This window comes from Drosophila miranda, chromosome XL (genome assembly GCF_003369915.1).
Source record: "Drosophila miranda strain MSH22 chromosome XL, D.miranda_PacBio2.1, whole genome shotgun sequence".
In the NCBI taxonomy this organism is placed as follows: Eukaryota; Metazoa; Arthropoda; class Insecta; order Diptera; family Drosophilidae; genus Drosophila; species Drosophila miranda.
In genome coordinates this window covers 13,422,631-13,449,136 of record NC_046673.1, presented here as the reverse complement: position 1 = coordinate 13,449,136, position 26,506 = coordinate 13,422,631, and the positions used below count along the sequence as shown (strand labels likewise).

At 41.3% G+C, this 26,506-nt stretch overlaps 4 protein-coding genes across 37 annotated transcripts in view; all 4 read left to right on the top strand.

Moving 5' to 3' along the window:
• Positions 1-8,585, top strand: part of LOC108156392 (voltage-dependent calcium channel type A subunit alpha-1) — a 57,628-nt gene extending 49,043 nt beyond the window's left edge. For 18 of the 33 annotated variants that reach the window (XM_033395386.1, XM_033395401.1, XM_033395391.1 and 15 more), the window contains 6 exons: positions 1,466-1,587; positions 1,669-1,832; positions 2,483-2,683; positions 4,920-5,071; positions 5,142-5,380; positions 5,455-8,585. In XM_033395386.1, coding sequence (XP_033251277.1) covers positions 1,466-1,587; positions 1,669-1,832; positions 2,483-2,683; positions 4,920-5,071; positions 5,142-5,380; positions 5,455-5,605 — 1,029 coding nt within the window. In that variant the 3' untranslated portion in view covers positions 5,606-8,585. Of the gene's footprint in view, positions 1-1,465; positions 1,588-1,668; positions 1,833-2,482; positions 2,684-4,919; positions 5,072-5,141; positions 5,381-5,454 lie in introns of those variants that run through there. The other 15 variants (XM_033395478.1, XM_033395472.1, XM_033395426.1 and 12 more) reach the window with 6 other exon arrangements.
• A 2,979-nt stretch (positions 8,586-11,564) lies between these two features.
• LOC108165037 (PDZ domain-containing protein 8) lies at positions 11,565-15,928 on the top strand. Its single transcript, XM_017301074.2, has 7 exons — positions 11,565-12,140; positions 12,206-12,448; positions 12,515-14,010; positions 14,093-14,245; positions 14,308-14,934; positions 14,997-15,246; positions 15,305-15,928. The coding sequence occupies exons 1-7, from the start codon at positions 11,976-11,978 to the stop codon at positions 15,509-15,511; spliced, it is 3,141 nt and encodes a 1,046-aa protein (XP_017156563.1). The 5' UTR covers positions 11,565-11,975; the 3' UTR covers positions 15,512-15,928.
• Positions 15,929-17,418: 1,490 nt separating this feature from the next.
• Positions 17,419-20,367, top strand: LOC108165102 (leucine-rich repeat-containing protein 20). Of its 2 annotated transcripts, none has more exons than XM_017301158.2 (4): positions 17,419-18,097; positions 19,490-19,633; positions 19,710-19,877; positions 19,965-20,367. In XM_017301158.2, exons 1-4 carry the CDS (start codon positions 17,710-17,712, stop codon positions 20,114-20,116), a joined length of 852 nt encoding a protein of 283 aa, XP_017156647.1. In that variant the 5' UTR covers positions 17,419-17,709; the 3' UTR covers positions 20,117-20,367. The 2 variants fall into 2 exon arrangements, with proteins under 2 accessions (XP_017156647.1, XP_017156648.1); XM_017301159.2 differs by lacking the exon at positions 17,419-18,097 and adding an exon at positions 19,124-19,275.
• Positions 20,368-21,965: 1,598 nt separating this feature from the next.
• LOC117192294 (leucine-rich repeat protein soc-2 homolog) lies at positions 21,966-23,563 on the top strand. Its single transcript, XM_033396952.1, has 4 exons — positions 21,966-22,026; positions 22,816-22,965; positions 23,037-23,204; positions 23,287-23,563. Exons 1-4 carry the CDS (start codon positions 21,966-21,968, stop codon positions 23,487-23,489), a joined length of 582 nt encoding a protein of 193 aa, XP_033252843.1. The 3' UTR covers positions 23,490-23,563.
• The last annotated feature ends 2,943 nt before the right edge of the window (positions 23,564-26,506 follow it).

The window sequence follows — 26,506 nt, the reverse complement described above, 5'->3', positions numbered from 1 at the left end:
TTTTTGTATTCGATTTGAGCGTAATATTATGTACACCTTGACACTTTCGTTAGTCCAACCAACACAGACACGAGTGAGTCGCCCCTCCCCCTAACAATACTCGTATTGTTGTGGTAAGTAAAGATCGGTTAACGTCCACGCTACTGGAAAAGGATACAGGACTTGACCTCCCACCCATACTAACTCACACGAACACATATGTATATACATATATCCTATTAACTCACACACTTGTAGGCTGCATGCTGTAAATAATATACTGTAATATACTATGTAGTGTTATATTTAGCTTACATTTTGATTGACATTCTGTCTTGGCTTGCTTCAAATCGCTTGCGCCGCTTTCGAACTGCTTAAACACCATACGCCTTACGCCATACGGAATGCTTTCGACAGTCACTCCATCTCTACTCCACCACCACAGCCATGTTGATAGCCTTAGCCTCTCTGTAGACTGTAGATAGCTATAACCAGCAATCGATTTACATTTGATTTTGATTTCTATTGAGTTATCGATTTATTTGTATGAGACTATATCTCATAAATATAGGACAAACTATTCAAAATTACGTAGATCAATCTGGGTAACAAACAAACAATTGAATTGGCATATTAAGTAAACGAGACTTAACTCAACTAAATTCAACGAGAACGAGATAGTGTTCTTTCTGATCCCAACAGATCAGATACAGATACAGATATAACAACCACGATAGCTACTTACCATGATAAAACCTAAAGAAATGAGTTCCAGTATATATGTATCGTATATGTATACTCCCCCGTCCCGCCCCGCCCAATGTAGTGTATGGAATTGTTTAAATGTTACACGCCCTATAAATAGGATTAATCAATATCTACAATACCTACAAAATAATACCTAAATACATAAAACCGTAATGTTATTCTGCATTTGAGAACCTTTCGATAATTCAATCTAGTACAATTGAAACCGCATTTGGATATGTATTTTTGTTGCAGTGAAAGTAATATTTGCTTAATATTTGTTTTGATTATATATACTACCCACCCATATATACCCCTATACTCAACCATATAGTACTCAGCAAAGTAAGCATACATGTCTCAATGTATATTTATTTTGTAGCTTTTATATACGAAACATATCTACATATATATGTACTACATATATGTATATATATATTGCCTTCCTATAAGCTCCTATAAGGAGCATAGGATCACCATCTGTAGTTCTTAATGTATACTCCAGATATACACAGATATATTCTTCTGTATGCTGTAAACCCGACCAATGAATGAATCCACAAGAAATCGGTCGACAGGAATTTCAAACAACATTCGTAACAAATTCGTATTTCCCCAACCCCCCACGCCCCTGATCCAAAAACTGAATAAATTAAAGAAATAGACTGATTTCAAGTGGTGGTCATTCATGATTGTACAACTGATGTAACACAATGCTTTGTAAAACTCTTTCGAACAGATGCTGGAACTGCAAGATGCGTCTAGACGACCTTCGCAGGAGTCGCTTACCGGTGCCGATGCTGGCCATTTACATCCTGGACATTCGTACATGAACGGCCATCGGCGATCGCCTAGTTTAAGGTATGTATTCTATGGATTGCAATTGCCCTCAAATGTACGAGTGTGTATGAGAACTACTTTCTTCCTTCCATCCTTTTGCAGGCACAATGGCTCGCCACTTGCCAGATCTCCAAGTCCTCGACGACGTGGCCATCAATACATACATCATGATATCGGGTTCTCCGATACCGTATCTAATGTTGTAGAGATGGTCAAGGAGACACGTCATCCTAGGCATGGTAACAACCATCCGCGGTATCCAAGAGGTATTTATTGTCTTGAGAAAAACCACATATACTCGTATTTGATACGCCAAATGATTCGTATGTGTGCTTGTTGTAAGCGCAGCGCATACATAAATCAATCAAATGAAAACTATGGAAAACTATACAGAAAATTTAGAATTGTCTGTCCGTATACGACAGCGTATTTACCTTACATTTTCAATTCGAGAACAACACATTGTATTTCAGTTATTCGTGCTTACAATGGGTACACACAGAGTGACCAAGCAAGGATTCGGCATCAGCCGGGGCTCTTTTTTATCTATTTTGTAGTATCTTAGTTATATGCAGATATATATGTCTACAATTCCATAGCCTTAAACGAAAATCTTTTGATACAAATACAAATACAAAATATATATTCAAATAAATATATTCATTTATGTTTTGGTTCTGTCCTCAGTTGGTTCGATTTTTAATCGATATCGTTTTCATTTTCCTATTTAAACAAAAATAATCGGAGAAACAGAAACAAAAAAAAAACTATAAAATTAATGCAATTTCTTGAAAAAACCTAACCAAATAAAACAAAAAACAAAAAACCAAAAAACAAAAATACGTAAACTGTTGTGCCCCGACATCCTTAATTATTACGTTTTTTCTTTATTATTGTTGTTATATGTACAATATAGGTTCATGGTCAGCATCGACAAGTCCGGCCCGTTCGCCTTCGCCTTCTCGTTATGGTGGTCATTTGTCTCGCAGTAAACGCACTCAACTGCCTTATCCCACATATGGGACAACAAGTCTATGTCAAAGGTCACGATCGCCGAGTCCCGCTCGACTTCAGGAGATGCGTGAACGAGACAGACTTGGTTATGGGATTGATATGGGTACATCTTTAGCACTCTTGTTATCTAAAGTCCAAAAATCAAATCAAAGATCAAAATCAAAACTAAAATCAAAACTAAAATCGAAATCAAGCTACAATCAAATCAAAAATCAAATTTGTTTCTATATATGCTAGTACTACTTTCTTCTACACAAATTTCTTCAATCATATTTCTACTTTTACCAACAACATCAATCAGATCTCAGACATGCTTACTCGTAACTAACTATTCGTATTCGTACATAGTTGCCAAAACATGCTTAACATGTACATGTAATTGTCATGCCAAGACGTTCAATTAATCAATCAGTCAAACAATCAATCAGTCAATCATAAGCTTTAAACAACAGAATAGTTTGTTTAATACATAAACCACACCACAACAGCTCGCTCTCAGATCTGCGAGCGTTTACCATCTCGAACAACCAACCAAAAACCCATCAATCAATATCAATCAATCAATCAATCAATGTACTCAACTATTCGTACTCGTACTCTTGTTACTACTCCTAGCGTTACGCAGCAGTTCATCGTTTTCATTTCATTTCTCTAGATGCCCATATATCCTCCACCTACTACTCTTATATTATACTATTCGTTATCTCACATCTCGTACTACTACTACTACTACTACTACTTCTACTACTACTACTGTATGGTTCTACTCGTGCCATGTACATACAGACTTCATCCCATGCTCATCCTCAAAAACTACAGAACTCGAAAACTACTCGTACAACACACACACACACACACACAGAATATCTCTGGCAAATAACGTGTATTTTTGTTTGTTTTTTTTTTGTTTATTCAATTTTAAAAACGCGTTGTAAGATATTTGAAATTTGTTAGAATACCAACAAGTCTGGTTAGATACGACTGCTACTCTTATTCCTTCTCGGACAGGGACACGCTCGACGGACTTTGGGAAAGACATTGATTGGGGTTGGGATTCAAAGAAAAACCTAGTCTTATACAACAACATTTTGTACTGTCTTTTTGGTCCGCAAAAAACCTGTGTTTCCAGTGCTGAGAAATGACCTTCGTTAGTAGTACAAGCGTATCCTAGGGCCGTATCCTACTGACCAAGAATCTCTATTTAAAGCTTGCTTCTTGTTTCTTTGCCCTACTACTCGTACTACACACCACCCGTAAAAGTGCCAGCCACACTATGTTGTTCAGGGCTTCATTCTCGAGCATTTCTCTAATATATAAAAAAAATATATATATATATAACATACATAAACTATTTGGGTGGTAAAAAAACTAAAAAAAACTGTCATTAGCCATTATACTATGTAACTAGAGAAATACTTAATTTGGGCTGCAGTTTATGGGTGTTTCAGTATCTAGACTTGTGTGTGTATATCTTAACTATCTCTATCTTAACTATCTGTGAATGTTTGTCCTTAGCATTTTGCACTCTACTCTTCCGTTGATATCTTGAACCTGATTTCATACGTTTTCGTCGCTCTCTCGTACTCTCACTCGTACCCACCACAGTCATGCATGTTGCTAGCTACCAATCGATCGACCACCGCCCTGAATCATCCAACAACTTATGTACAATATACTCTAATCTCTAGCACACTTGTTACTGTTATTGTTCTATATATCGCATATGTATATTCAAGGTCGTGTGTATTTCAAGAGAGTGGTAAAAAAAACACTTTCTTGACATACTTTTGCATACAATATGATATACAATAGTGAATACATATTACTTCGACTTCTTTACGAAGCTGTTTGGCGTTTCTTACTGTTATGTTTGAACGTTGGACAAGTTTGTGGAAAAATTGAATTGTAAAGACCTGGAGCATGTTCGCCTTTTGCCAGATTTATACAATATTTTCATTATCCAAATGAATGGGAATCCAAGATGCTAATACGTTTTGTCCGTCTGTCAAGCCAATAGTTCCATAAATTTAAAAGATTTGTACTATTATTATTTTTGACAAAGATCGTACAAAATCCGAACATGCTCCAATTGAATCGTTCGAAATTGGTTTGTTTCTAATGTATATACTCGTGTTTCTTTGTTTAATGAGTCTTGCCCGTGTTGATAGCGCAATAAAGAACAATGTAGGCACTCACCGTTCAATGTCATACCTACATATATATATACATAATATTTGTATCTTACTTGCATCGATTTATGCTATACATTGCGTTTGGTTAATAGACGCGACCGTTGGACAGTTGAACGGAAAAGTAATCTCTAATTGTGTTCCCGACAGGTGGCACGCATGTGCAGCATAGCTACCCAACGCTAGCCTCCCGTCGTGCCGGAATTGGACGACGCCTACCACCGACTCCAAGCAAACCGTCAACACTGCAGCTCAAGCCAACCAACATTAATTTTCCCAAGCTGAATGCGAGTCCAACTCACGTAAGTGATCCATGCCAAGTCGCATACCAAAATCAGCCTTTACTTACTCCTTCATCTTACTCCTTTTCAGACGCACCACTCAACGCCCCACAGTGTTCACTCGCTGCCGCATCATCGTGACCTGCTGCGGGACCCTAGAGATATGTATTATAGTAGTAGAGACCGCGAGCGGGATCGCGAACGCCTTAGGGATCGAGATCGGGATCGGGATCGCCTGCACGAGTACGACCTGCGCTTCGAATACAGAGATCGGGAGCGTGAGTTGTATGAGCGGGAGCGTGATCGCGAGAGAGAGGTGGAAAGAGAAAGGTAAGTCTAGTCTAGTGCAGTCATGACCGACATGAAGCTCTAACCTGAAGTTGTAAAATGTATATATTTCCCAGACTGGAATATATAGCACCGCTGTCGTTTGAACAAGCGCTGGCTATGGGCCGAACAGGTCGTGTACTGCCATCTCCAGTTCTAAATGGTTTTAAGCCAAAGAGCGGACTTAATACTCGACACTCCGATTCCGACGAGGAGGACTGGTGCTAGCAAAGGCTTTGATTGCGATCGCGTAATCGAAAGGATCAGATCTGGGTATAACATCAGGCCATATGCTCATCGTATTCAGCACCAAATTTAGATCACAATTTTGATACGATACGACGCATAAATCAACACCAACGCCAATACCAACACTTACACCAACAGCCACAACAATATACACCAATTAATCATCGGTATGTAGATATACCAAGATCCACTTTAACACTAACACCCACCACCCCCACCACACTAACACCAAAAGATATCAAGAAATTGGCTGAAGAAGAAGAAAGCTTACACGAATCAACAAACCCAAATCGACAACCGCAATCGCAACGAGCAAACGATGATCAGCAAATACAACAGCTACTAGTAACACAACAACAACAACAACAGCAACATGAATGGCTACCATGCTGCCACAAGCCGTACGAATCCTCACTGATGGCAATCTCATTGCCAGAAACAAGAACAACCTCGCCCCACTTCGATTATGAAGAATTCATAGGAACTATACCAAGGACTAGGTCTAGGACAACAGCAATCGACACTGCAACAACAACACCAAGGACAACAAGAAATGAAAATGAAGCAATGATATTAAGTGTACCAATTACAATAACAACACCAGTAGCTATTAAAAAGATCTATTCTGATAATGACATTAATTATAATGCTATTTCCGATCTACATGATGGTTGGATAGAAACACCAGCAGCATCAGGTGCCCATCATTATCACCAGCCAGAAGAACTACTACTACAACCACAAGAGCAATCACAGCCGCAGCAAACACAGCAACCACAGCAGCAGCCGCATCCACAGCAACATCACCCGCACCATCCGCTGTATTCGTATCATACGCTATAAGGGAAGGGGGATGATGATGATGAACAGAAGCCAGAACCAGAAACCGCTGAAAGTGTAACTTTAATTGTAACTGAAACTGAAATGAGGTGTAAAAAGTACGAGAGATCAAGGAATAGGAGTTAGGAGATCGCTAAGAGTAGGAGTAAGGTGTAAAAGGAGGATAGGGAAAAGAATATGGATATGAAAATGAATATAGGTATAGGAATAGCAACAAACTCAATGTCAGATATGAATGATATGATATGATGATATGATATGATAGAGTGTATTTATTTTATTGTACTAAATGCCTAAGAAACCAAACAAGCAAAAGGGAACTATATTTCGAAAAGCATAACATACTTAGATTGTAGGTCTACAATATAGGTAGTAAATATTGTAGGGGTACTCGCATACATTATACATTGTAGGTTTATCTAGGACATAGCTCGATGAATCTGTAATCTGAATCTGCAAGCGTTTTTGTCTTGTTTGTATTTAAAGTTAGTAATTCAATTATGTACATTTAAATGCAAAATTATATTTATTCTCCTGTACATACAAGTTTAATGTAGATATCAAATTTTTTGTATGTAATGTTTTACCTACGACTACGATTATACACACACACACACACACACACATGCATACTTTCGACCGAGACGTACACAGGAAATCCGAACCCAAAAAACAAATACTTAAACTTGAATAGCAAACAAATAATTCGCATTTTGAATACCTAAGGATTTTTTCATTCATTCGTGTATATTCGAGCGAATACTCGCCCTCTCTCTATCTGTCCCTCTCCTTCTTTTGATTAATCGAACATAAACCACTACTAAAGCTAAAACTAAAACAATAACTAATAGCAATAGTACTGCAAGATCAAAACCCAATACAATACCAATATACAATATACACAGCCTCAATCATGACCAGCTGCATACATACCATAAGTATCTATGTAAATTATAGCCTGTTCTGTACAGACTTTGACGAGGTAGCGGAACATTACTTTATTTTCTGATACACAACAATATACGTGTACGAACGAGCCTCATTTTCATTTCTCAGAGAACTTACTTTAACTTCAGGAACATGCCTTGGCATCTGCTCTTTGAAGGTTAAAACTGTTTCGATTCGTTCGCAAGAAAAGTCTGTACATGATGTGAGCTGTAGGCTAGGCTAGTGTAAATGATGATGATGATGATGATGATCATACCTGATAGATAATCCTCGTTTAAATAGTATACATGCATAATCGATATCGCCTATCTAATCTTGCCTTTACGAGCAAAAGCCTTAAAACATTGCCATTTTATTATTCGAAAATATGAATCTGCTTAGTCTGATTGCATTGTTATTTAATTTTCAATTTTTTCGGTATATCCGTAGCGACACATTCGTACATACATATAAGTATGTAGATACCAGTATCCGTATACCTCTCCAGCTCATGCAAAATGGAAATGTGAATCTCATGCACACACATACACACCTCCACCTCCCTCACTCGATATCGAAATCAGCATCACATTAACGCAGGCATATAGCAGAAACAGCATTATCACAGCAGTCATTAAGACATTAAGACAACAAATGATCCTAAATCAAAACAACCAGTTAGTGTATAGATAGACGACGAATCATGGGTTACATGACGAACATGAACATGACGAAGGGATATCGAAGAGCGCACAAATATTGTAATTTAAACAAAAAAGTGAATCCATAACTTAAGTAAATAATTATAACCGCTGAGCAGTTATGCGAATTTACACAGCAAATGTACTTACGATAACGAATACGAATATGATTATGATTACGATTACGAGAGTAGAGTTTTAGGAGGCATACATACAGAGAAGGTGCATAAAAGACGACAACCAAGAGAAGCAAACACCAAACCGAAACCAACTTAGCCATGTTCACTACAGCAATGTACTATAATTAATTATACATATTACGAGTAAAACTTAGCAATACGGAAAATACCGACAAAACCAAAAAAAAAAGCCGGAAAACACGAAAACCGAATACAGCAAAACTGAGAAATAGAAATGCATACATTTTTAATAATTATATTATATTACGGATACATACAAGATCGATTTATAAATATACACTCACAAGCATACATATATGTACATGCATAATTATACAATTTACAATACAATAGTCTATAAACTAGTGTCAAACAAAAAACAAAACAAAACCAATCCAAAACCAAAACCACAACAAAAACCAAAAGAATCCATAGCTTAACAATGGGAAAAAATTAAAAGAAATGAAATCTAATATCTGATATAGAAAATCGCTCGCTCGCCAATCTGCTTGCCTTACATACAGTTCAGTACAGAACAGTACAGTACTAAATGTATTACTCGTGTTTTTCCAAGGTGCCACCCTTTGACTACTTCCAAAAAACAACATCAACAATATTTATAATTGTAATTCCGATTTATCATTCTGTTGTCCATTCATTGAGTTATACGTACGCTACGAATCTATTCCTTTTCGATTCCTTTATCGTAGGCTAAGATCGTGTCCACATTTCGCTCTGCTTGCTTAGGCCATCAATCATCCTCATGGGAGTGGGTGGAGTGGAGTGTAGAGTTCTTGGTGAGAGCTATTGGCTTCATTTCGCTATTAATGCCAAAAAAAAAAATAAAAATACAAACAAAATAACAATACAGATAGTATAAAGAATACAAATGGAACATCAAAAAGTGGAAATGAGTACAAAATGTGAGAGTTAGTTAATATTAAGGTTCTTATTTTGATATCGTACATATGTACATATATCCAATCCATTACGCCTCTAGAGGAACTATTTAATTTTAGCAAATTATTGGCATCTAATTCGATTTCGATTTGCTTTTGAAGGCCTTAACCAACAAACAGTTCGCTTCTCCCATTTGGGCCCCTAGCTAGCTGACTGTGAACTCTACCAAAGTACTCTACCACATGCCCCAAGCCACACGCGTCACACTCGCCACATTCGCCACAGATGCTTAGCCACAAAGTACTACCACATACAACATATATTGATTAGGAGCCAGGTGCCAGGTGGCAGGTGCAGGTGCAGGTAGGGACTAGATCAACATTAGACCATGAACAGGAGAGATCGGATGCTACGATATTTCGGGGAAGAACAATTGGGGGCCAGCAGGCAAAAACCACGTCCCTCCATCTACCAAACTAGATGCCAAACAAAAACTGAAGTATCCTATAAATATAATTAAATATATTTATATGTACTACCATGTGCTGCCTAGCGTCGCGTCGCGAGTTCGATTGTTCTTCCAGGTTCTTGAATTATTGATTTTTTTCATACATAGAACTACTGTACAGACATTGCCTAAACTCCACTGCGATCCCCGATGCCCGTTACCCGATGTCCGATCCTATCCGACTTCAAAACCGATAGAGAGATATAGCTGGAAATCTGGTGAAATAGTGAAATACTATACTTGTGTGTAGGTATGTAGCCCGTGACCCAATGAGCACAGGGTACGGTACGGTGGCTGCCGCCGTGCCAGGTCCTACGTCCAGGTCCACCCCCAAAGCGGTCCACCGCACCACACAATCCTGTGCTCACTGTCTCATGCCGTGCCGGTATGCTGATTACCTTCTTTACCTTAACTGTAACTTGAACTTGAACTTTAACTTTAACTTGAACTTTAACGTTAACCTTAACTTAAACTTGAGCCCTAACTTAACGATTCGCGATATTCGTATATTTTTGTTAATTGTTTACTGTCTGGTTTGAAAGGTCACATGAGAAATCTAAAAGTAGCTCGGAATTTTATACAAAGCAACCGAAAGGAAATCAAGAAAATATGATATGATGATATACTATAGTAGTAGTAGGGGATTGTCTGTGGTCTCTCTGGGGAGTAGACGGACGGGAAAGAGCGGAATAATATATATATACTATATATATTAATTTAAATTAGAAAAATTTAATGGTAATCGCTAAAATGTAATGACAATGCGCATATACATTATACATATATATTGTATATACACGTATGTATGTATGTATACATATATAAATGTATGTATATATAGTATATATTGAATAACTGAATACACTAAGTAAATGACGCAGTTTAACTAATGGTTAAGAGACGCTAGAGATAATTGAACTACATTTAATAATACGTTTAATTATGTATAATTATAAAGAGGAACTTGTAATTTATATACAAGACAAGATATACATACATAAACATATAATAACATAAATACCTGCCTTCAACAAATTTGTTAATAAAAACTATTAATACTTTCTTATTTTACATAAAGTAAAGGAATTACATAATAATACCAAAAACAAACAAAAAAAACAAAAAAACCAAAACAAAAAAAAAACTAAAAAAACCAATAAAACAAAATGAATGCCAGAAAAAATTACAAACCTAATGGACTTGGAGTTTTTTTATTAGCCATTTAAATTATAAACTAAAAATTAAAAAATGTATTAATTATTTTATTTCTATTTTACTATTATTATATATTTAAAAATGTTGATATTTGATTGGTTTACCCTTAAATATGATGGTATTTATGTGGATACTTGTGTGGTTCTCATATGAAGCCCTTTGTGCACTTGTTGTCCTGCTCATATTCATGCCTATTCATGAAAATTCAATGAGTGGAAAATGTTCAGAGTACACTTCCTACAAGAGTTCAACAAATGTGACTGTGGTTGTAGCTGTCCCCAAACCCCTTAAATTCAATTTAGAAGAGTTCTCCCAACATGAACAACATTCTATGATGAATCAGAATCAATGTTTATCTAAAGCTATAGGTCCCTCAAGTGCTCCAACCCCCTGTCTGTTTCTGGGGTTTTTCTCAAATGCGTGTCGTTGTCCAACCCCCCATGTGGCTACTGTGGCTGCACTCCCACTATTTTATGGGATTTTTATAGGATGAGTCCTGTAAGTGGTTTTTGTGGTCCGTTATTGCCACAGCTGTGCATGAAGTGTTAAGAGCCAACAGCTGGGTGGCTGAGCTCTGGATATACTCTGGGCAATCCAACCTACCCCCTAGGAAGCCAAGTCAGCTGGTCAGGGGGCATGCGCACGGGAGGGCCAAGAGCAAACTAAGGCGCAGCCACAACTACGGGTACATATTGATTTTGGGGCACACAGTATACAGTAGTTACAACAATTGGGAACGTTAGCAGTGCGGCTCGCACCAGATAATCCACCTTAGACTACTCCTATCACAAAGGAAATCTTCACACAGTCAGGGCACACACGGAGCACTAGAGTCCAATGGATGGAGTGATAAGCTAGCACTGGAAGACGGACAGACATAATTGCTGGCAGCCTATGCAAACAATACAAACAATGAGCGATGGGCAAGACATCTAGAAGGTAATTGAAATTGAGAAGACTGAAATCGGATTTTTGTGGCATGCAACTCTCGGGCCCATAAGCAGAGGCCCTCACATATCCTCCCCGCGCAGCCTCCTACAACTAGAGTCAAATCTCGAGAGTCCCGTCCCGTCCCCAACATGGAGATACCCATTTCGAATATACTGCTGCTCTGCCTGATCTTTTTGCTGATTGGCGGGGTCATCATGATACTGCTGCAGTATCTGATATTCATAAAATTCTCCAACCTGCCTGACGAGAGCGAAGAGCAGAAGCGGATGAATGCCAAATACACCCTGCCAGTGGTAAGCCATCCCTATCCCCACCTATCTATTATCCATCTTATTAATTCATATTTATCTATTGACAGAACATCAAACAGACAGCAAGGAACCTCAAGGCCCCACCCAATCCCGTCAACAGCTGCGAGAACCACCAGGAGAGTCTTCAGGGTGCCTCGGCTTTGATTTCCCTCAACTTTGTGATGCAGTTCCTGTTCCACGAATTCAAGAACTCGAACCGAGTGCGTAAATGGTTTTACCGGAAGCTCTCCATCGAACTGGATGAACTGATTACCAAGACAACCACCGGCAAGCTCCTTGACAAGCTGACGGTGAGTCCTTAATCTCAGAGAATATATTGATCAGGCGACGGGACTAATACCCCGTGGCAATTTCAGATCAAAGAACTGGAGTTGGGGGATCAGTTTCCGGACATCAAGTCGCTCTCCGTGCACAATGTGGAGCTGGACGAGCGGGAGCAGCGCATCGAGAATCTGGACCTGCTGCTGGACATCAACTACGTGGGTAACTTCTCAACGTCCATCGATGCGGACATGGTGCTGGGCAAGAAGGGTTCCATTACGCTGAAGGTCAAGCATTTGTCAGGCATGGCGCGTCTGCAATTCACGCGAAAGCCATATACCCACTGGTCCCTGAGCTTCCTGGGCGATCCGGAGCTGATCCTGGACATAGAATCAAAGTACCAGGGCCGCCAGATGCAGTCGAACATCACGAACCTCATCTCCAATCAGATACGCAAGGCGGTGAGGCGGAAACACACCCTGCCCAACTACAAGTTGCGCTACAAGCCCTTCTTCCACTGGACAGCCGAGGAGGAGACCGTCGACTGTGACATCCAGCCCAACGGTCTACTTACGGTGAAGGTGGCAGAGCTCTCTCGACTAATGCCCTGGACATCGCCGGGCAATGGAGACACCTACTGCACCATTACCCTGGCGCCGGTGCCCTTTATCGAGGCGCATCAGAAGGACAACCGGCATGTGCTCATCTCTCTGGACGTGTTCATTCACAAGGCGAAGAACCAGCAGATCGGCATCGTCTTCAAGCAGAGCAACAGCCAGCTGGTGAGGATCGAATCCGTGCTGCCGAACACACCGGCCTGCAAGTCCAATCTGATGGCCGGTGATGCACTGGTGGCCATCGAGGGCAAGCAGGTGACCACCATCCAGCAGATCGCCAAGGTCGTGAAGACCCTGCAGGCCACCGTCTTCTGTCTGCGCATCGAGCGTGTCATTCCCGGCATCATACGTAACGATGCCATCCTGGAGGATCTGGAGAAATACGATGAGCTGTGCGACATGACCTCCGCCACCGCCAAGACCGAACCCGAGTCGGAGGCCACTACCGCAGAGACGGTGGCCAAGCATCTGGCGGTAAAGCCCAGCCTTAGTCGCTATGCGGCAGAGTCTGGCCTCACGGGCCAGACCCCCACCAATTCCCCAAAGAAGTCCAATCTGATTGCCAAGGCCATCAAGAAGACCATGAGCCGGGAGAGCAGTGACAAGGATAAGGATAAAGATAAGGAAAAGGAGAGGGAGAGGGAAAAAGATAAAGATAAGGATAAGGACAAGAATAAAACTGATGACTCTTCCACGGACAGGGGCACCGATGAACCGGTGAACTACTTCTATCAGCACTCGACGATCGACTGCGCTTTCAGTCCCCTGATACACATGGATGATGTGTGCAGCTTCCAGCTGGATGCCAACAGTCGCTTCCTCAATGTCTGCGTCTTTGGCAAGTGTGCCGGCGAGAGTGTCCTGCTGGGCTACAACAATGTCCAGATTGGCCAGATACTTGTCGAGTGCTCGGAGACCAGTCTGAATCAATGCCTTCGACAAATAGCCCTGAATCCGGCCTCCCTGCAGGCAGGGTAAGTCTGCCATTCGCCCAAGGATAGCTTGAATCCGCAAAGGACCTGTTTTACTTTAAATCTGTCTGTAATTTATCCACAGGAAGATGCACGATCTGGCCAATCAGTCTGGCTTCAATCCGAACCTCTGCTTTGGCGATATTCTGTTTGGCTTCGCCTGGATGGGAAATCCGAACGTTACCGTCGGCGACCCACCCACCACCAAAAGCGGCTCCAAGTCCCATTCCCCAGCTAGGTAATCTCTGATCATTGCAGTGAATGCGAGGGATAGTTCCTTATTGTAATTCCTTTCGGCAGAACTCAATTCGAACGTGGACAGGACGAGCCCCCATCCGAAACAGTTTCACTGAAGTCATCGAGCACTCTGGCGGACAGTGCCATTTCCAGTAGTGGTTCCAACAGTGCGGCTCCAAGAGCCCACAGCTTTGTGCGGACGCACTTCCATCGGGCCACGCAGTGCGACTTCTGTGGCAAGAAGATCTGGCTGAAGGATGCCATGCAGTGCCAGGAGTGTTCCATGTGCTGCCACAAGAAGTGCATAGCCAAGTGCCAGAATGCCACCGTCTGTGGGCCCGTGGACTGTTCGGGTTCCCTGCCGCAGCCATCCACCTCCGCAGCCACTCCATCGGGGGTGACGAAGCCAGAGTTCACCATCACGCAAGCGGAGAACTTGGAGCTGTATGAGCACAAGACAGGCTCCGTGCAACTGGAGGAGGCAGCCACGACGACGGGCGAACAAGCACAGGTGCAAGTGCAGGCTGGACTGGACGTGCACAGGTCTAGTCTGACGGGTATGCTGGCGCAGGGGATCAAGCGTCAGGCGAGCAATCTGGACATACCCGGCATTGTCTCTTCGCTGACTGGCAGCGGCCAGCAGATGAACTCCAAGAGCCTACCGCCTAGTCCTCAGCATACTCCCTCGCGGTGAGTCCACTAAATGGGTCTATAATCTCCTTTTTTGTTAACCTCTCTTTGGGTGGGCTCAGCAAATCGTCAATTGTGGAGGAGGTGGCGGCGCCCCTTGTGCATCAGAATCCCTTCGAGCGGGTAACCCAACACCTGGAGGCACTCCCAGCGGAGTGCACAGTCCTCAGCTTCGAGCAGGTCATCATCATCACCGAGCCAATCATTAGACACAACCGCAACGAGGATCTGATGAACCTGGCCAAGAGCTCCAGCAAGCATCTGTACGCCAGTGCTCCACCTGACGAGCGGGTGGCCAAAATCAATGAGCTGGTAATTTCCCAACACTCATCAATAATACGTTGTGATATCTAAATGATCTGTTTTGCAGCTGACAAAGCTAAAAATCGCCTTAGATGCGGAGACAGAGGGCTATACAATGATGAACGATGCCGAAAAGGCAACAGAATCATCGCCCTGGAAATCATCGACGATCAGTGTGGAGAACAGATCAGACGAGCGGGTGCAGGCCCTCAGTATTATCATGCTATATCTGTGCACGGGACTCCAGCATGCCCAGGGTGTGGTCCTGCAGTAATATATACCAGATGACAGATGCCCCATTAATCATGATTCATAATACCTACCCTACCTACCCTACCTAAACACCTACCTATACACCTACCTATACGCATACTTATTCGTGTGTACTCGTAGTCGATTCGTAATTATTTTTAAGATCGTAGACTGGAAATGTCAATGTTAGTGAAACCTATAGGCATTTTTAATCCGTGTTGTGGCATACTCTTACCTAAAAGTATTTAATTTTTAGCCGTTTGTTCCAATCAAATTTTAGTTGTTCTTTGCGCTTTATTTGTCGTATCGGCTCGGTTTTAAAATTTGTCAAATTTGTATATAATATTTAAACGTTGGATGCATCAAAATCCGATATGAACATCAAATGATATCTCTAGTGTTTCAGTTTTGTTTTTGACGAATAAAAATTTTAAACCTAGAGTGCATTTCTATTGAATGCAGGCCCCCCGCCGAGGTCTGTGAGAAAGAGATTACATATACTGTGTTCATTCGAGGAATGCAGAAATTTATTTGAATTCCATTACCTGAAACCATATACATATTTCATAATTAGTGTTTGTGTTCTATAAACACCCCAAGCTTTTAAGCTTGTATACAACCTCTTCTCTAAGCACACACACGAAGTATTTTTTGGATACCTTTTCAAAAGCTTGAAAAGCTCTGTTAGCTTTTCAACTATTATTGCCTTGCCATCAAAAATCATTGACGGGGCTTTTCATAGCAGCAATCAAGCTTTTAGGGCTTTTGCGTCTTTGGTACTCACACCCATGCAGTAGATTCACTTTAGATTCATTGTAAATCAGGCATGACAATGACTGGAATGGAATGGCCTTACGTGCATATACGTGTCCTTGTCAGGCATTTCTTTGTCGGGTTGATAACACACAGCAACGCCATTAATTAGTGTAAAATTATATATTAAATATGCGCTACATGAAAATGTCTTGATCTCTGTCAATTTGCTTTGACTGGCAAGTGTGCGGAAAATTTCGTCTATATACATAGGCAGTTCCGGTATCGCAGCAGCAGATGCGTAAAAGTCGGTTCTATAAGTATCCCCCCTCCCACCATACATCACATACATACATACGTACATATACGATCGAAGATATGTATGTATATTATTAGCGTTTCGCACTGATAATATTCTGGGCTCTCGCACTCTCGTAATGTCATGTCCCTCTCTTTGGGGCTCTCTTTTCGCATTGAACTTTTAGACTTTTTTGTTGGCAGAACAAGAGCGTTTGGGCCAAGAGAAAGAAAGACTGTTTATATCAGAGGCTATTGCTCTTACGATGACAAGACATTTTGGTGCGATGCAACGGCTACCCTCATAGATGGGGTCTTTAGACATACGCATTGCCATTCGCCAATGCCATTTCATGTATTTTTGTTTTAAAGAATGTCAATTTTAAATGAAGAATCACGAACATGCATTCATAAATAGGTTGGGAGTATAATCTTCTAATCGAATCACCGAAATATTTTTGAGATCTCATCTATTAAAGATCCTATTGCGGTTGTTATGTCTGAGGATAGCTCTAATTTAAAAGATACATATGTATGTATTTCTCCTTCTTCGGGCGCGCTGAGGAAAGACTGATCAGGTAGAAAAAGGACGAAGTCCCCCCATAATACTGATCACTAAACGATATCTTACTGTAGGAGTCGTGTAACATTAAAGGATTTACCATCTAATATTTTATCTTCGATTTTAATGTAGATTAATACATATCACATTTTATAGTTGTAAGAGTAAGAGTATCGTCTCTTCGAACAACAACAAGAAATGCCAATTTGTGTGTTATTATTTGTTTTTCTTGCCATTTTATTTTTCATTTGTTTTGTTGTGCGCAGTTTTCTTTCTTCTTCCGTGCTATAAAAACCGAAAGTAAAAAGCATTTTCAATATTTCAATGCGCAAGAGACACACGTTCAGTTCGTACCGGATCAGTAGGACGTTCAAAATAATTGAATTTTAAGCCGCGACTACAGTTTTATTTGTGTCCCTTCAAATACAGCTCGAATAGGCAACAGACACACACAAATCGGTGGTGGACAAAACTAATTGTTTTTTCGAGTGAAGTTCGAAGTGAAGTTCTGCAAAAAATTATTTACGTATATTTTTAACGCAGAAAAAAAACCGTCGGGACAAGATTATAAACAGTATAGCAACGAAACTAACAAACAAACAACAAAGATGAGGCCCTTTGGAAACGATATTACAAACTTTGGGTCCAATAACAGTGGGGGCAATGGGGGCGCAAACGGTGGCAACCGAGGAAACAACAACGGTGGCAACAACGTCCGTGGAGGCAACAATGCACCCAACAATGAAACCAACAATGAAGGCACATCTGATGGCACAACTGATGCCACCACGAGAGGTGGAGAAGATCACAATGCCAGTGATGAGATCACACCAACTGACAGCTCAAATGAGAGTTCCAACGAAAGCATAGAAGATCCACGGCTGCCAGCGCACATAGCCCGTATCGGGGGCATCGCCACATGCTCACCTATTGCCGGACGCGGTATCATTCGTGTGGTGCATCGCTGTGAGGATGCCAAGGAAAATGAGCATTTGGGTAGGTATTCATACCCACGGCCAATGCACAACGCAGCTCCCTCTATAGCAATGGTAGTTTTTTATGGGCTCCAGAGTCGTTCCCAAGGTCTGATAGGGAGAGCTTTCACTGTATAGATATTTATATGTATTTGTTTGCTCCGTCTTTTCGATCTGATTCTTTCATATGTAAGTCGTAATATATATGTATATGGAATTCTCACAACAAAACAGAAATTGGCCAAGAGCCAATTTCAGTTATTGCGCACTTCCCCATACGCGAATGAGTGCAACAAAATTGTTTATAATTGAGTGCTGCCCCTACAGTCCATCCCAAACACGCAAAGTGCGTCGCTAGCACACACATATGTACATCCATATGTACAATCCCATATGGGTGTAACTGTGCGTCAGTTTAACAAAGAAAGGTAATTTGTCGCCCCATCAATTCAATGATACACTTATCATCACAAACAGCACACAACACAAATTGTTGATAACTTCGGTGGAGATTAGCGATCGAGCCGAGTCGAGTTGATTTTGATTTTGATTTTGATTTCATTCGTTCTGCAATGAGACATCATTAAATTCCTTTTATGGGAAAGACACTTCCTATAACTCAATATACTCAATAGTCCCCAGATACAACAGAGAGTGTTAGCGCGTTGGAGTTGGCTTGCAAGTTGCATGCAATGCATGCCACTGGACAGCTGATTGTATAAGCTACGAGTATGTAAGCTGTATAAGACTATCCAACTGTTACACTTTCCCAATCGAGTATATGCCACTCTTATACTCTTACGTTTACCCACGCACTCTCTGTGGGAAGGGAATTCCCTCGCCTTTCATTTTCGCCATGCCAGAGCTTTTTCGATCGCTGACTGATTCAGTGGACCAGAGAGAGAGAGAGTCGGAAAGAGAGACAGAGAGAGAGAGAGAGAGAGAGAGAGCTGATGTCCCCTGCGTGTGGTAAGGGGAATGCCTCATCGTATTTATATTTTTAGTTGGTTGCCCCTCACGTGCTCAGTGTTGGCCAACATTTGCGTCGCGTTGGTAGATGGGTTATCGCGGGGCCCGAATAAAGAGTAGAGCAAAACACTGATAAGACGGCCAACGATCAGCTGTAGGAATAGAGGATGGCACACCTGGTGGTAAAGGTGATTCAACAGTGCGAGACGGCAGAAGAAAGTGCACATCTGGGTAAGGGTAACGCTGCTAAAATCACGTATATCGTATACATACTTGCCGAGAGCTTTACATACTGGCAAAAGCGCCATCGATTGTAAGCTTTTGGCTGGCGACACTCCTAGTCTCTTATACTCGTATTAATATCACAGATTAGCGGTTCAACTCTTATACCCAGGCAAAGTGTAAAACAAATCAAATATTTGCCCTAACTATAAACTTCTTGCAGACCTTTCCGAGTGCCAACTGATGACATTACCAGATGCTGTTTACCACTTGATGCGCAACACAGTGTTGAAGTCTTGCGACCTAAGTGGCAATGATCTCAAGTCTATCACACCCAAATTTACTCAGAAATTCAGCGCCATAACAGGTGATATATTCCATTCCATTCCATCTTATTATTCTGCCTGGCATCTGAGAAATCTAACAATCTCTGAAAATTACAGATCTCAATCTCTCGTCAAACAATCTGTCGAGGCTGCCCGACGAACTTGCCAATATGACCGCCTTGGCAAAGTTGAACATATCCAGAAATTCGTTTATCGTTTTACCTCAAGTTATCTTTAAGTTAGAGAGTTTGACACACTTGGATGCTCAGGAAAACAAGATATATGGTGAGTGAGAAACTACATCACAGCGATTCCATTACCATGTTAGATGTCTTATGCCCTCTATAACAATCGTCATTGATGAACTTGCAGAAATTGATACCGATGAGGCTATAGTGAGCAATACGCTGGTCGTTGTTGACCTGCGCAACAATCCGCTGGGCAGCCTGTGCCGTCGCAAGCTGCAGAATTTGGAGACATCGTTCCGCCTAGAGATTAGCAATGATGATGAGGATGACTGGTAGGCCAATGCAATCAATGTCATACACGCACGTGCACGCACAAAGAACAAATCTCCTCATCTCGGGAAGGATCCGGCTCCCTCATCCTCTGAGCACCTCGTCTTCGTATTTATTCTGTTTATAGTATATTTAACACACACAAACAAAAACACACACAAAAAAACACAAAAATCGATTGTTATAAAATAATGAATTAACGTTGGTAAGCCCAACATTCTGGCTATTAAAGAAATGCATACATAATGCACACAATAGTCCATCAATTGTTTTAATCTCATACTAATAAAAACATATATTTTTCTTTGGAAAACTTGTTAGTTGAGGCTTTAGATATATGACGTCAGCTCCTTCCGTCGACTGGCGCAATTTATGGAACAATTCTTATTTTGGTCCCTTTAGAAATGCAATAATATTGGCGAAAAGTCTACAACAGAAGCACAAATTAAAAAAATCATATGAATGCAGAGATTGTACAAAATAAAGCTTTTGGTGTGAATGATTTTTTTCGAGGTCCCATTATTAGTGGGTAATTTTTTTTATTCTCCAGGTACTACCATTGCTTTTGTTCACCATTTTTCAAGTAATTTTATTTCATCTTTGCATTTATCTATTGCAGACTGTTTTCCCAGCGATGGCGTAGAGAGCATTATTAATATTTTCATAAATATTACAAAAACTAAAATATGAAGTAAATTGAACCAATCACGTTGCCGTTTACAGCTCTATATCTCAGATAAACAGGGCCAGATCGGTGCAAGACCCACTCTCTCAGGAGTGTGGGGGTCGAACGACATCAAGATGTCGACTAAGAATCGACTGGATCCTGGACAAAATGAATGTCCTCTTTTCTGATGCCAATCGGTTGGCAGGACTCGCCCGGTCACGAAAAGACATGCCACGCCCTGATCGGCTGCCGTGTAACAGAGGTATAGCGTGCCGAAAATCCCGGTATTTCAGTGGTGTGCAAATCTTCGGACGGCTATATCTCAGATAAATAGGGCCAGATCGGCGCAGGACCCACTCCCCCAGGATCCTGGGGGTCCTGACTGTCGAACGGCATCAAGATGTCGACTACGAAAATGAGGCCGATTTTTGCCAAATTTAATGATGGTAACATCATGATTTTTTGCGAAAATCGTGACAAAATGAATGTCCTCTTTTCTGATGCCAATCGGTTGGCACGACTCGCCCGGTCATGAAAAGACATGCCACGCCCTGATCGGCTGCTGTATAGCAGAGATATAGCGTGCCGGAAAACCCGGTATTTCAATGGTATGCAAGGGTTCCAGTTGGATGTTTTTGTTGCACAACAACTGACAACAACATCAAGTAACAACAAGCCAGCTTTTGTAGGTCGTTCCTGGGGTGCAACGGCCTTGTGGGATCGGAAGAAAATCCTTGATTTGATAGAATCCATATCAGTCATATTTTTTCTAATATATACATACACACGTCGGCATAAGTATTTTGACAAAGCTCTACGCAACGTTTAGCGTTGAATTTTGACGAATTGCTACGTGTTACAGCTCTCTTATCTGATTTACCGCTAACTACATGAATGCATAAAGTATATTGCAAATTATCTTCGTAGTTGCATTTTGCGTTTTGTTAATATGCTTCTTATTCTCATTCGTAGTCTGATCTTGGCTGGACAAAAGTATTTTGTCAGAACTTCAATTAATTTGCATTGATCTGCTGTTGATAGAAAGCGAAACCATTATTACGGATTATCTCAGTTTAGAGATTGTAAATGCTGATAAAAATTGTTTTCGTTCAATAATTTGTGAAATATGAGTAACCGAAAGGAATTCAGTGAATCTCTTAAAAATGAAATAATAGTGAAGTTCAGTTAATGAACGCCGTTAATCCGCTGTTTTCGAAGTGCCAGAACGCCAGTTCCACGGGCATTTTGGGTAAGTTTGTGCAAAAGCCACCACAGGCACACGAACACGCACACGACAGGCACACGCACACGCACATGCGTGCGTACATAAATTTGCATTAGAAAAATACACCGATATCGACCTTAATTCTTGACTTGCAAGCTGCAACACAAGGGAACCTTTTCATATGTGCAGCTCCATTTTGTGGCCCACCAGGGCTCCTGCCCCTACTGCCAAAGTCCGCGTGCGCATGCGCAACGTTTTGTGGAAGTAAGTGGCACTTTCAGCCGCTGTCAAGGCACTATTTTGTGAATTTTCGTACAATTTTCTTGGAATTCTATGCGTGTAGTGGTGCAAAACATGTGAAACGCGTCACCCCTTCGGCAAATTGTGGTATATTGTATGTACATTTTCTTGAAGTGCATCTGCCTGTTACAATGGGAAATAACATATTGGGTTTGCTCGATTTGTTGCCAAGTGCATCTGGGAAATCAGTTTGCGAAGAAGGTTCCTTCAGAAAGTTTGCACTTCAGCCTTTACACTTGTCAGTCCCGTTGCCTATGACCTTTCAGTGAGTTGCATCGATTGCCCCGACAAGGAGAATTAGCTGCAGTACGTCTGCCAGGAGCCTATGGACCCATGCGCCCTTTGTGGGCTCCTCGCTAGCACAATGCCCTGCCAGCTGGGGGAAGGAGGCGTCAGACGGTTGTAGTTAACCAGTTAAGGACTTTGGCTCCGTTGGCGAGTAAAACATACGTAGCTCTATTGAAGATATATAAAAAGGATACCTGTATTTGAATCGCACTTTCCTTCTTGCAGATCTCAACCATAGCCAACTGACAGAAATTCCTGAAGTTGTATTTAGCTTTATGTCCAATGCTGGGACTGAGGTTAAGGAGTGTGATCTTAGCGGCAATTTAATGGAAGAGATACAACCAAAATTGGCCCTCGATTTCAAAGTCTTAACAAGTAAGACACAATCAGCATTACCTTATACATATAGCTACATGCATACCTATTGTTTTATCTAATCGTTTCAGATCTCAATATAGCACATAATTTTCTGACGACACTTCCAAAGGAGATTGGCAGTCTGCGAGCCTTGGAAAGACTCAATATATCATGTAATTATCTGTTTCAATTGCCCGATGTAGTTTTCAAGTTGCCGCATTTGACATATTTGTATGCTCAGGACAACTTGATTACGAGTAAGATCATGTCAGAGGAGTTCTCAGAGCCGAACAACATCTTAATCGATTCGACATCCTGACATCCCCACATCCCATGCAGAAATCGATATAGAACAGCCAATTGAGAGCGATAACTTGGCTCTAGTTGACTTACGTTACAATAATCTAGAGCCTGAGTTTCTTCGTAAGCTGATGAAGATACAAACCATATTCCGTTTGGTACTCAACGACGCAGAAGTGAAAGACAACGACTATGAAGATGATGATGATCAGGATGATGATGATGGTTTCATCAAAAATTAAGCATCTTTATACACCCACACTCAAAACTGTTCCTTGTTCTCCAAGGAAGCAATACACAAAACAAAACAAAAAACGAGGGGGAAGGTTGTGAGTTGCTGCGTACACCGCAACTCTACAGTTATACCCGATACTAAGTCAGTATGGCTCTCCTGCGGCAGACGCCGCTAATGTTGTACCACACGACAAAGAGTGCGTGCGAGAGAGACAGAAAATCAGTCTGAGCGTGACGTCGGGCGCTGCGTGGCCACTGCAAATTGATTTCTTGCTTTTGGCTACAAAAATGATCCGATCTGATCCAGATCCAGCAATCTGATAGATATGGTCATTATCTATGATTCTGCGTTTTTAGTTTTCTCAAATGTGCAATATTGTGGATGCAACAGATTTTCGTCCTTTGTGGGGGCGGAAGGGGGTGGGGCGAAATTCTGAGATATACGTTTTATAGTGAGATCTAACAGAAGTGCGGATACCAAATTTGGTTACTCTAGCCTTAATAGTCTCTGAGATTTGGCGGAAGGGGGTGTGTTGCGAAATTTTGACACGAAACGGTCAAGGTCCGATATCACAGGAGTGTGGATACCAAATTTGGTTGCTCTGGATCTTATAGGTTCTGAGATCCTTGAACTCATATTTTGCAATTGGCAAAACCGACCATGAAGCCTGTGTGTTAGAGAGAGACAGAGCGAGAAAGAATGAAATTGTTTTCTTGATTCTGGCTATAATAATTATACGATCTAATTGAGATTTTACACTCTAGAACATATAGTCATCCTCTACGATTCTGCGTTTTTGGTTTTATCGTATCTTTAAAAATGTGGATGCCACAGATTTTCGTCCTTTGTGGGGGCGGAAGTGGGCGGGGCGAAGTTTTGAAATATTTTTGTAGCAGTGACATATCGCAGAAGTCTGGATCCAAAACATCGTTTCTCTAGCTCTTATAGTCTTTGAGCACTAGGCGCTGAAGGGGACGGACGGACGGACGGACGGACGGACGGACGGACAGACGGACAGACAGACAGGGCTCAATCGACTCGGCTATTGATGCTGATCAAGAATATATATACTTTATGGGGTCGGAAACGATTCCTTCTGGACGTTACACACATCCACTTTTACCACAAATCTAATATACCCCAATACTCATTTTGAGTATCGGGTATAATTAAGTATCGTTTCCGTTAAAACCCACATTAAAAGCACCAACGGCATCGAAAAAGGAAATTCCGTGACGAAACGATGCCAAAACGGTATTTTTCGATATTTTATTACCAGGCGAACAGAAAAACCAGAAAGCGACTTCCTCAGTTAACAGCAGAACCCGCGTTAACAGCATACTGTTGCGCCTAACAGGCCACTGGAAGCAGGCTGACCACAGGCTGTTGACATAACAGATGATGTTAGAGGTGCCCGCCGATACTTGCAGAGGCGTATGTTAAGTTTCTGATTTTCGTTTACTTTCCGGTTGAAATTATATTTTCTCTGGTTTTCTGATGCTTTGGTGATTGATTTTGGATCAAATTTTAACTAACCTATTGGCCCTCGCTATGATGCACCTATCAATCTTGGCAGCGTAAAGCTTCATGGTCTCGTCATAGAGTCATATAAGCTTCATATAGCACCTCACGGTCTTCTCAGTACGGCGCTTTAACTCCTATAAGTTTTTACAGAGATTCAGGAGTCTGCTGACGTCTGCACATCTTCGAAAGTTGGACCATTGGTCGATTTTTGGTCGAGGTTATGCTAGTTTGCCGATGTTCCTTTTTCTCTGATGTAATCTTCTTTCGGTGAGAAGCCCGAGGCTGTGTAACCATCGCATTTAAATGGATTTATTTTACTTTTATAGCGAATGAAAAGCTGTATTTGAAGTGAAAAGATCTGTGGAAGTTGTATTTTGATTGGTGGACTTTTAACAAAATATTCGTTAAATGTGTTATGACCTCTATTGAATGATAAGTTTGGAAAAAAAGTGCCTACCAAGTGCTCTAGTAATTCCTTTGGAACATTATAATGGGAATTAATTCATAAGCGAGAAGGTTGACGAGTGCGGCATATTAGTTTCTCCGAATTCGCAAGAAAACCATTCTTCTCGTCTTACTCCAAAATGTACTTCCGCTCAAGTATGCATCCACCTAACTTCGGGTTTCACTCTAGTATATCTTCGGACGGCTCTTTCTGGTTTATTTGGTTGTAGTTATCGTTGGTTTATGTAGATGCTGGTTCCTGGGAAATCCGAGGTCTTTCCCAGATCTACTAAGAAATCGATGGACTTTGACGACCTCGTTCTTGGAGGGGGGTCAATTGGTTTTTCTTTCCCAGTGTCGAACGTAGTAAGATTTCCAGCCCTATGATACGAGACTGTTAAAGCTGTGTCACTATTGTAAGGTCCAAATACCTTTTATTTTTCTTAATCCAAAATGAATAATTTAGTCCACCAGAACTTCAATTTACTTGGCACGTGTTTGATTGCACAACGTTTTCAAATTCACTTGGATATATATATTTGTATAAAAAGACACATCCGAATTCGCACAGCTTCACTATAGCAATGATCTAGCCAGAAGTTCTATTACTTGCATTAGCCCTTACGATCGGAACTTTACCTTCCACAACCAACGGGGTAATCGTACGATTTTAGACAAAGCTTACACCTTGCTTCCCTAGATAACGGAGTAATCGTACGATGCTAAGCAAAGCTAGTGTCTGCCACATTCCAGCCAGCAGGACATTCCTTTTACCTTCCGCGAGGACGAGGAGCTACGGCGGAATCACCAACGGAGGAGATACCAACGGCGAACGGACTGGAAAGGCGGAGAAAACAGCGAGGGACGCACGGAGGAGGGCCATGGCAGTGGCCACAGGGAGGGTGATGACGCGCCGTTAGCCGAACTTAATTATTAACACTTTTTTCTGAAAATATTCATCTGTTTTCGTTTTCTTCAAGTTAAAAATAGTTTTTTTTTCTTTTTGAAAAGTTGGCAGCTCTGGACATAACAATTGACCCGACAGAATATGGTCAC